At 38.5% G+C, this 11,046-nt stretch overlaps 1 protein-coding gene across 2 annotated transcripts in view; it reads right to left on the bottom strand.

Moving 5' to 3' along the window:
* The window catches only part of LRRC28 (leucine rich repeat containing 28), a 143,764-nt gene that overhangs the window by 36,631 nt on the left and 96,087 nt on the right, over positions 1–11,046 (bottom strand). For both annotated transcript variants that reach the window (XM_008578520.1, XM_008578526.1), the window contains exon 6: positions 8,903–9,109. In XM_008578520.1, coding sequence (XP_008576742.1) covers positions 8,903–9,109 — 207 coding nt within the window. The remainder of the gene's footprint in view (positions 1–8,902; positions 9,110–11,046) is intronic.

Below are 11,046 nucleotides of genomic sequence, written 5' to 3' on the forward strand. Positions count from 1 at the left end.
GCTCAGTACTTAAAATGTATAAAGCAAGGAAGTTGTTCATCTACGTAGATGCAAAATCCATAAAGAACTTTTTCATGTGGCCTTTTAAAGTACTATACTGTGTCTAAAATATTTCTTGTTTTTTCTTCCAGACTCACAGATCAAAGTTTGTTACTTAATAAATTAGTGAAACTAGGAGTCCTGCACAACTCCAGTTCCTTTTTTTCCCTCAACTTCCAGGCTCTGGCATATGTAGTCCACATGGCTGAAGACAGAACAAAATCTCTGGTGTGTTTAGGCTATTGCTCTTCTAACCATACTCTAAAAGCAAGCATGGAGTGATAGCACAGGCCAGAACAGGGTAAGATCTGAGTTTACTGCACACTGGCCAGTATGAGACTTATTTTATCAAAAGGTGAATAATATATTTTCTTCAACAAAACGATGGGGCAATAGAAATCCACAACATTAAAGCAATAGACCAAAATAGGTTGTTTGGAATGCTCTATCAATGTTAAACCAATTATCGTCATTCAATAAGTCAGTGATATTATTTGTCATAATTACAGCATTTCTAATTACTATAAAATGTGGGTTTCTTCACAATAAATTCAGATTAATTTACGGTGTATTCCATAGTAATTTTTAAAACTAATGTAAATTACATACATGATGCTTTTTACAGAGAACACTTCAACCTCTTTTTCAGAATAGTGAACTTTTTTAAGTGCTACCTTCTTAACACACACAGACATGTATACATAGACTCTTTTAAATCGTATACATAGACTCTTAAATCGTTTACATAGTCATAGTGTTTCCGATCTATTCAGCTGTTACAAAGTAAGATTTCACAGTGAATTATAAATTAATAAGATACTTTATACACAGCAGATAATCAACAACTGTTAAATTAAAATAAATTGATTTTAATGAATGTGAATGACTGAAGGCTTCCTTTGCTATTGGTTTAAATGTTTACGCTTCAACACCTCTGTTTCTGTTGCATAGTTGAGGTAACAAAGAAATAGTAACAAGCAATGAGCCAACCACTGTGCTAGATGTTTGGGATACAAAAATGAAGATACATAGTCCTTACCCTTTCTTACAGTCCGGTGAAAGAATAAAAACAGTGCCTTTGATTGAGTGCTTATGAGTGACGTGAGTTTTAAATGGCTCTTATTTAATCCTCACAATCATGCTATAAGTAGATGTTAACACTACCCCATTACTGAGACTCAGACAGATTAAATATCCTTCCTACCGTCACCATCACATAGCCATTAAATGGTAGAGCTGGGACTTCAAAGTATGTCTGCCTGCTTCACCATGATATGAGTTAGCCTCCCCTAACACATCATTACATTATAAACAGGGCACTCCCACCTAAGAGACAGAGTGAGACTATCTAGCAGGGTCCATGGGCACTGGGGGTACAAGAGGGCTGGCACCATGCCAAGGCACAAGATGAGATGTCAGAATTGGGTCCTGGGGGCCGGCCCAGTGGCGCACTGCTACAGTGCGCCGCTTGAGAGCGCGGCGGCGCTCCTGCCGAGGGTTCGGATCCCACATACAGACCGGCCGCTCACTGGCTGAGCGAGGTGCAGGCGCAACACCAAGGGTTGCGATCCTGTTGCCAGTCCCAGTCCGGTACGGGCACAACACTGAGGGTTGTGATCCGTTGCCGGTCACGAAAGGAAAAAAAAAAAAAAAAAGAATTGGGTCCTGAATGAGACATTGTCAAGGAGACAAGTGATGAGCAAACATATCTCTTTGCTTCTTTAAAGACAGGAGAAAACTGGTGGGCTAGTTCTGATTTGCAGATTTAGGGCAGAAATACGAAGAATTGCTTGAGAGAAGCTCCTAGAGAAGGAGACTTCACACTGGTTGTCCAGCATGGGCTCGGGAAACACAACAGCACCATGACAGCCAGCACCAGGAGCAAAATGTCTTCACTCTGTGTTGCACCTTGAATGTCTGTTTTTTTGTTTTGTTTTGAACTTAAGTACTTTATTGGAAACTATGACTGATGGAAACTCCAGCTTCTTGTTTTTAAGTCAATTGACATCTTCCAGACTTTGCTAGTATGCACATTCTCACCACGATTTAAAAAGCTATAAGTTCCAGAACCAGAATTACAAAAAACTTTGCTGGTGAACATGCTGCTCATGGTTCTAGCCCTCATACTACTTATTTTCCTAAACTTCACATCTGTACCTTTTTAATGAGAAGCAGTTCTTTCTTTGCAATTGATTTTTGGGAGAACAGAGCTCATTCTCTTCATATTAATCACTTCCCACCCCCAAATCTTACCCCCAAACTTAGAGAAAAACACACATTTGCCCATTTAAAGCTCACCTAATCTATGTGCGTGTTCCTCTTAACACATCAGCATAGGAAGTCACTGTCTGACCCATACTCCAGAATCCTGTTAACTCCCTAAGAAAACCTATGGTAAGATCAAAAGCTTTATGCAATAAAAGTAAAATAAAGCACTGTCATAAGACAGTGGAAAAGGCTCAGATGAGTAAGCAGCACAAGATAATTTTTGTTACAAATACCTACAAAAAGACAGAGCTTAAAAAGGAACACTGAACATCCATTTTCTTAAAGAAATTTGCATTCCAGAGTTGTAACTTTACCCCTGAAACAAGATCTGTATGGATTTTAATTAATACACGAATTCTCTACCATTTCTTCCCACTAACTAGTTTTTGAACCTTGTTTTCAAGACTTTAACTCCTTTCTCATTATGCCTTTGATTACAGATCTGTCCAAGAATTCCTACAGAACACAATTTTAGTTGCATGTTTGGGTCCCCCTTTCGAACGCAGCTATCATACCTTCTACACACTCATAGGACTAACTCCAACTTCTGGGACTTTTTGTCTATACTAGAACTTTCAGCACTGAAACTTACTTAAGGCCACGAACTTTGCAAACGAGTCCCATTAAACAATGACCTCAAGGCAGTAGTTCTTCAAACTGTAGATCAAATACATTCACATTTTAGTACAGTACAGTATACACTCTTTCTAAGTCTGAGATTAAGAAATTATTAACTGGTTTCCATTAGTTTCAATACCAGTCCGAAGTTTGAGTAGTTTTACCATGTGGATTTACAGTTTTTATTTAAAAAATTGTAAATAGCAATTCTTTTCCTGACTTTCTAAGCAAATATAGAGAAAACAGGAACAAGAAGTAATAGAAAAAACAAGTACAGTTAACAGATTTGTGGTTTATATGCCATTTACAGGAAGAAAAGGGATTTCAGCATGTGTTTGAAAATGTCTGGGAGCTAGCTTCTAAAACTGCACCACTACTTGCCATAAATTATTTTTTTTCCTACACAAGGTATCCAATTGCTACAAAGGAAAAACAACTACTGCCCTACAAAAAATTGTAGTGTTCTCCTGTTATGTGATAAATGGCCAGTTTTACACCCTTGTCAAAATCATAGTGTATGATCTGTAGCAGAAAAGGAGCTGTCATTTCATTGTAGCATAAGTCTTTGACACACACAGAATAACTCTTCCTGAGAAAATAAACATTTCACTACTAGAATATCCAAGGGATAACTCTGGGAATGGTTTAGAAACCCAGATAATTTCTCGTTAGCAGGAAATTATTCTCTATTAACTTTTGGGCTTACTACATGGTAGTTTATGCACAGGTTATTCTGTCAATCTCAATGTCATGTGCCAAATGTTCTTGGTTAATAATTCATTCACTGCTTTCTAAATTAATATTCACTAAAAATTCCACCGGTTAATGTGGGTGCAAATTTTGTTTTCCTGTTTTCTGAAACTACAGGAGTTACTGGCATTGAGTTTAACTGACCTAGCACTTCCTGGGGGTTAACTAAAGCATGCTCTTCCATAGCTAATGTGTGCATGGGCAACTTCATAATCCTTAAATCTATTATTCAAAGTTAAATAAATTGTAAACATTCCTGAATAATCGGGCTTATTAATTATGCAAGGGAAACCAATAGCACCCAGTCAAAAAGCCTTAGACGAAAAAAACCCTTTTTTGCATTTCCCTATACTCTCAGAAGCCAAGAGGTAAGTCACAATTCTACAAGCTATTTGGTCAACAGAGCTTGTATTGAACTATAACAAATACTCAAGTTTCAAAGCCTCTTTTAAATTTCACAGCACTAGGCTCAAATGACTTCTCTCCTGTCCTCCGTGAGCAAAGCTTCTGTCCAGAGACTCATCTGTCACTCAACTGTCAAGGTACAATAATCATAGGAGCGTCTTCTTCTTTATGCATCTTTCCATCTTAAGAAGATTATAGTCAAGGTCCTAATGGTTTTCACAGCATCACAAGTGACTTAAGAAGAACATACTCAAAGACTACTAATGGGTTAGACAGTATTACAAGTGATTTAAGTCATCTTTACATATTTGAAAGTACTTCAAAAGTTCGTGGAAAAATAGATCTAGGAGATAATACGAATCTGTCCATGAACTTTCTGAAGTACCCTTGTAGCATCTATGGTTGCCTTTTGAAGAGGCTATAATCTGACACTCCTTTAATAAGCCCCGTAAAAACTGGTTTTCTCCTAAGTCAAACTTCTTTGGCAAAAAAAATCAAATTCAGTAAGTGGCTCCCCAAAATAAGATTCTCACCTCCCATCACAACTGGAAATACCAAAGCACCTTCGAGGGGTCTTCAAAAAGTTTATGGAAATAGTCACATTATCATCTAATTCCGTTTTCCACAAACTTTTTGAAATACCCCCATACCTCATAAAACTTTCTAATTCCTGTATTATGCTCATAGAATTATGGTTAAACAAACACAGGAGCCTTGTAATATCTGAAAAATTTAAGTGTGTGTGTGTGTGTGTGTGTGTGTGTGTGTGTAGAGTATCTCCAAACTATTGTAAAGAAGTCCACTTATTTGCTACATTTCCAAGAACAGTTCAGTTCCCTTATAAAAGGCAGTGCCAGCTACTGCAGTTCTTAGCATTAGATGGCTTTGGCTTATCAGAAAAGAGTCCAAGGAAAAATTTCACATGCACAAACAATTATGTTCTTCCTAAAGACTTAATTGAACTCCCTTTCAAAGCCATTTTTCATGGTGGCAAAAAAAAAAAAAAAAGAAAGAAAGAAAAAGAAAACAAAAACAAAAAGCAGACTGAAGAAACTGTTGATATTTTGGTCAGCTCCATTTCTGCATCTTCATGCATTAACCTGTCACCAGTCTCCTGAAGCCTTCTTTGGGTGACCTCACACTGCAGTGCTCTAGCTGACTTGTCATTTTTTTTACAAAGAACACCCAACATACTAAATAAAGAAAGGCCACCAGTGCTTGTATTTGCTCCCTGGACCTTTTCCTCCTGCTATTCTCAAAGAATCCAGTTTGAGACCAGGACAGAGCACTGCTTCAGGTAGCCTGTTTCTTATTTTACTGGACAATCTTCATTGACACTCTCTTGCATCTATGTTTTTCTATGGTAAAGTAAAACCTGTTCACAGGCCTGTTCCTGCCAGGGCTGTGAGCCTTGTGAGACAGGATGGTGTGGATGCTGCTTCCATACCCTGGGCTCTTGCCCCTCTTGCCTTTAATGCTCTTTGACACCATATTAACAAGTTCACAAAGGAAAACCTCTTCTGACACAGAGGCAAAGTTTTGGGAGGGGGACAAGAGACCCAGAGAGAGAAACTGCTCTGTAAGAGTTCTACTTACCATCCCACACCAGTATTTTTAGCATAGTGCATACAGAAGATGCCCCAGTAAGCAGCTGAGATGCCAAGGCAGAGGAGCTGCCAGGCAATGTGTAGCAGTCTACCCTCTACCCAACAGCCACTTAACCACTTCTAGCACCTTGCACCAGCCAGTGCAAGTCAGGTCCTCTGTTGCTGTAAGCATTCAGCATGATACACAGTGTCAGACACTGACACCCCAAACAGAAACAGTGGTCAGGTCCTATGGGAATGGCTTCTCTCTTCTCCCATCTCCACTGCCACCACAGCACATGCTCAGCTGTGTCACTGCTGAAACAACAGGCAAGAATGAGGAACCCAGGTTGAGGAGCTACAGTGAGGTAGGGAGAGCAGGTAAGGCAGAGGGCATGGAAACTGGCTACAGAAAACAAAAGTCACTCAATGTAAACAATCCAATTGTATGTGGGATTCTACGGAGAGCTAGGACTCTAGAACTAGATGGCATTCTGAGAAGAGGACATCTGGGTACCAGACATGAGAACGGGGCTGTGGATCAGATTCTGGCAGGCTAGATGGAGACAGTAATTGTATGAACGGTTTAGAGTTGAGACAAAGAGTATGTAATGGAAGAACCAAGGCAAGAAGACAAGGAAAAACCAGTTGTTAGAAGCACAACTTCAAAATTAAGGGACCAGAAGTTCTGTTGAATTTAAAGGGGACAGGAAAGTAATAAGAGAAGGAGTTACTTGCACACAGGAAAGTCTAGATAACCGGTCTCTGGCCTAGGATTTTATAAAATTTCTGTTGCTGTAGGAGCTGCTGAAGCTAGACCAGGTGGAAACAAGTAATTGGGAGCACCCGGTAGAACCTGGTTGATTAGAGTGAGTTAGTGAGAGAAAGCAATAGCCTCTGGCAGGCAGACTCTCCTATAAGAATGGAAGGATGGAGTGAATGAAGCCAACTAGAGCACCCATAGGAGTGTTTGAGCCCAAAATGACAGAGCCAAATCTGACATTGGAGATGTCCACACAACAACTAGCAAGATGCTCAGTATGGTACAGCACTAATCCCAAATGGAGTCCCCTTGCAGAGAGACCATGCCTTGGTATATGGAGATAGCATGTCAAAGTGGAAAGGACGTGGGGTTAAAAATCAGACAGTCAGAAACTCAATTCTATCTCTCACTAGCTGTGACTCCAGGCAGGTTATTTAACTTCTCTGAACCTCAATTTCCTCATCTGTAAAATTAAGGTGTCAATAGGTTTTGTAATAATAGGTGTTGTCATAAGATTTTATAATAATTAAATTAGAGAGCATTAATCAGATATCTGGCCAAAGAGTAGGTGCTCGATAAATATCAGCTATTGTTATTCCTATAAATAGTCATATTTAGATACATAATACCATTATTACACATGGAAACACTCCTTACATATACAATCTATAATAATAACAATAATAATAATACTATGAATAATCTTTTAGGCAGCCCCAGACTTAACAAGCTAATCTGTTTCTAGTAACACCTGAAAGTCAAACCATGATAAGTTAAAGACTGCTTATAATGGAATTTGCAGCTTTACCCTGAACTCTGATGTTATGCCAGTAAGTTGGGTTTTCTCCCACACAGATCAAACCGTCACATCTTTTCCTCCCCTGCCTCCCTCCCTCTCTTCCTTTCTCCTTTTCTTCCTTCATTTATTACCAGCATTGACGGCACCATCCTGGAAATCACGTGGCAGGGAGTCAGTACTGGTACAGGTCATACATTTCCATTTCCATTAGGAAGTGGTTAGTACAGGTTTGGGTGGTTACTATGGGGGTGAGGGGTGGGGTCTTAAAAATGAGAAGGAGGGTAAAAAAATTTTAAAGTCAGATATGGTAATCGAAAAGTTGTATCTTTGCATTGGAGAGTCACCTATATTTGTGCAGTGCTTTATAATTTGTATACACAAACTATTGCATTTGACTTGAAAATATCTTTAAAGTAAGCAGAATAAATACCATCATCTCTGGCTTATATATAAGGAGAATAGATCTCACAGAAGTTCTGGTGATTTACTCCAGGTCACGCACTGTGAAGTAGTGGAACCAGGCTAGAAAGAACCCAGATCACTGGATTTGTAACTTGGTGCTTGTCCACTACAATTGTTCTATAAACTGTGGGTTACTGTAGCAGGTACATTTATTTTTTAAAATCTATTTATATTTGATATTTTTCTCACTTGAAAGAAAGCTCTGATTTCTTAGAAATGTAGTTTGCTTCTGAAATGGTTTTCTTTCATTTCGTTAATTATATAAGTAAGAAATCTAATTATATTTATGGAAAAGTAATCTCCTTAAATTTGATAATTATTTATTATTACTTGAATTGATTTTAAAGTTTCCAGTATTTTAAAGTTTTCTTGAAGAGATTTTAAATTGAAAATAAAATGCACACTGTATTATATTGGAAAATATTTCTTTTCAGGGACTAGTTAATTATTTACTTCATCACCCTTGGAGATAAATTATTCATTATAAAAAATATTTTTATGAGTAAAATCATATGATGCTTATTGTGACAGTTTAGGATTCTATGGGGCTTCATTTTTTTAATGGCACTTTTGTTTCTTACAAGTTAAGAAAATCAGTTCTCTGTGAAATAAATGTACTGTTTTATTAAAGGCCTATGTTCTTTGACATATGGTACGTCAGTATGGGCCAACTACAGAGATCTACAGTGGAAAATATGTTACTTATTTCTAAGGTGACATTTCTAGCTCAGTAGGCAATTCAGCCAATTTTAAAGTCTTTAAAGTTTTGTAGTTTGGTTATCTGGCAATACTAATTACTAGGATAACTGATACCAATTTTTCTAGGTAGAAGTCAACATCTAAACAGATGCATCTGTACCAGTAGTTATCCTTTCATATTGCTCGGTATCCTCTGTCAAATTTATAGTTATGCACACACACATTTTAATTCTTCTCTCACAGTACATTATCTCATACCTCATATATTATGCTCCTCAACAAATTTTTAGCACAGGTTTTTTTTTTTTTAAATATGAAATCCCTAACTGAAATAAATTTCATTTGTTAACTGGGAGTGATGCTTTGTTCCCTGTAAACGCAGATCTAGATTTACAGAGGCAATCTTCAAGATAAACAGAAAGAAGGAAGCTAGTCCATCCTAGACAAGGAAACAAAGGCTTTCCATCTTATTCTTTGGCTGTCTTACTTTACCGTTTGAAGATGATCACTTACCAAGTGGTAAAAATGCAAGGCGGTTTCCAGCCATGGAGAGCTCATTGAGGCTAGGCAGCTGGCAGAGGTGGCGTGGCACATGCCACAGACGATTTCGGTCCACAGTGAGGTACTGCAGAGAAAGGCACAGGTGAAGCCTCTCGGGTAAAGTTAGCAAACGATTGGTAGAAATGTCTAGTGTCTGCAGCTCCTTCAAATCGCCAACCTCTACAACCAAAATCAAAATTAAGATAAATCGCATCCCGATTAGCTTAATGAAATAAACAAATCAATACTATAACAGTTCAACCAAATAAACCCAATAGCTGCAACTATTTCCATAGACATGACGCTGAAGCACAAGACTTAGAGCTAGTATGCTAGTAATCCAACCTAGGTTGGTGTCTTTAAATTAGCCTGCCAGAATTTCTTAAACAGAGAAAAATGCTGGCATAGCAAAAGGAGAGACACAAAGTGGTGAATCCAAACCAGAAGTCTATTACTATAGCTTCTGCTTCTGGATGAATCAAAAGTTGTTGCTAAGGTGAGATAAGAAAGATTATAGTCACTTCAAGGTACCTGGTGTTTGCTACTGTGTGATTTACTTTACATCTAAGTAGATAATAGATTTAAAAATTATAGCATCCAAGTAAGTGCAACTTATTCACATGAACTAAATAAAAGATTTCTGGACCCCAAATTAGGATGTCTTTTGGAGATTTTCACCATGGTAAAGATTATAATAATAAAATGAAATTATTGTTAGGTAACATTTTTAGATATTGTCCAGCCATGTAGCTCCTTTCACAAAACCCACTCAAAGTGTAAGCATCCTATGAAGATTTACTTTAATTCCACCCAAAATAAAACCTTCCTTTACTCCAGTATTCCCTCATCATTGATGTCCACAGTTGTAACCTGTTCCACGGTGAGTACAATTACGTCCTGCCATACACAAAATCACTGTCTGGAGTAAAGATCGGGAAGTTCTTTACAAGGAACTTAGTTCTTCTCAGGAGAAATTACCCTTTTAGGGAAGGACACTCCACTCAAGGCACTATGCAGGACAAGTCTTCTCCTTCTGCATCAGGGATACTTACATATTCAGATGGCAATGATGTCATCTCTTGCCCTTCTCTAATCCTGGTCGTATTCTTGAGCCATTCTTCTTAGGCTAAGGTTTCCCATGCTCTACCACATGCCTGACTACTCTGGGCACATTCCAATTTGTTTAGGACTTGGATTAGTACTAGCGACGTCTTCTCTAATGGATAATAAAGTCTTCTGCCCTCTTGGATGCTAGATTAAATAGATTAGCTTTCCTCATTACTACAGACCAGGGGTCAGCAAGCTGTGGCTCAGAGGCCAAATCCAGCCTATGGCTTGCTTTTGTAATACCTGCAAGCTAAAATTGGTTTTTACATTTTTTAAGGGTGGCAAACAACTACAACAAAAACCAAGAACATGTGACAGAGACCATACATGGTCTGCAAAGCCTAAAAATATTATCTATGTGCCTTAAAGAACTAGAAAAACAAGAACAATCCAAACCTAAAGTTAGCAGAAGGAAAGAAATCATCAAGATCAGAGCAGAACTTAACGAAATTGAAACCCAAAAAACAATACAAAAGATCAACGAATCAAAAAGTTGGTTCTTTAAAAAGATAAATAAAATCGACAAACCACTAGCACAGCTTACAAAAAAAAGAAGAGAGAAGATTCAAATAACAAAAATTAGAAATGAAAAAGGTGATATTACAACTGACACAAATGAAATACAAGGAATCATCCGAGACTACTATAAACAGCTATACGCCAACAAGTTCGAAAACCTGGAGGAAATGGATAAATTTCTGGACTCACACAAGCTTCCAAAATTAAACCAAGAAGATATAGAAAACCTGAACAGACCAATAACAATAAAGGAGACTGAAGCTGTTATCAGAAAGCTCCCAACAAAGAAAACCCCGGGACCAGATGCTAATTGCTTACCTCGACGCGGGGCACCCCGGGGCCAGTGGACCGGCCTACAATCCCACTCTCCCTGCGGATCTCAGACGGGGCTGGTAGCATGGGGAGCTCCCGGCCAGCGTCGGGGGGGCAGGGAAGAGGAGCCTGCCCAGATCGTCTCTCCGCCACACCCTGGGCGTCGGCCCCAGATAAAC

This window comes from Galeopterus variegatus, unplaced genomic scaffold, assembly GCF_000696425.1.
Source record: "Galeopterus variegatus unplaced genomic scaffold, G_variegatus-3.0.2 Scaffold75, whole genome shotgun sequence".
In the NCBI taxonomy this organism is placed as follows: domain Eukaryota; kingdom Metazoa; phylum Chordata; class Mammalia; order Dermoptera; family Cynocephalidae; genus Galeopterus; species Galeopterus variegatus.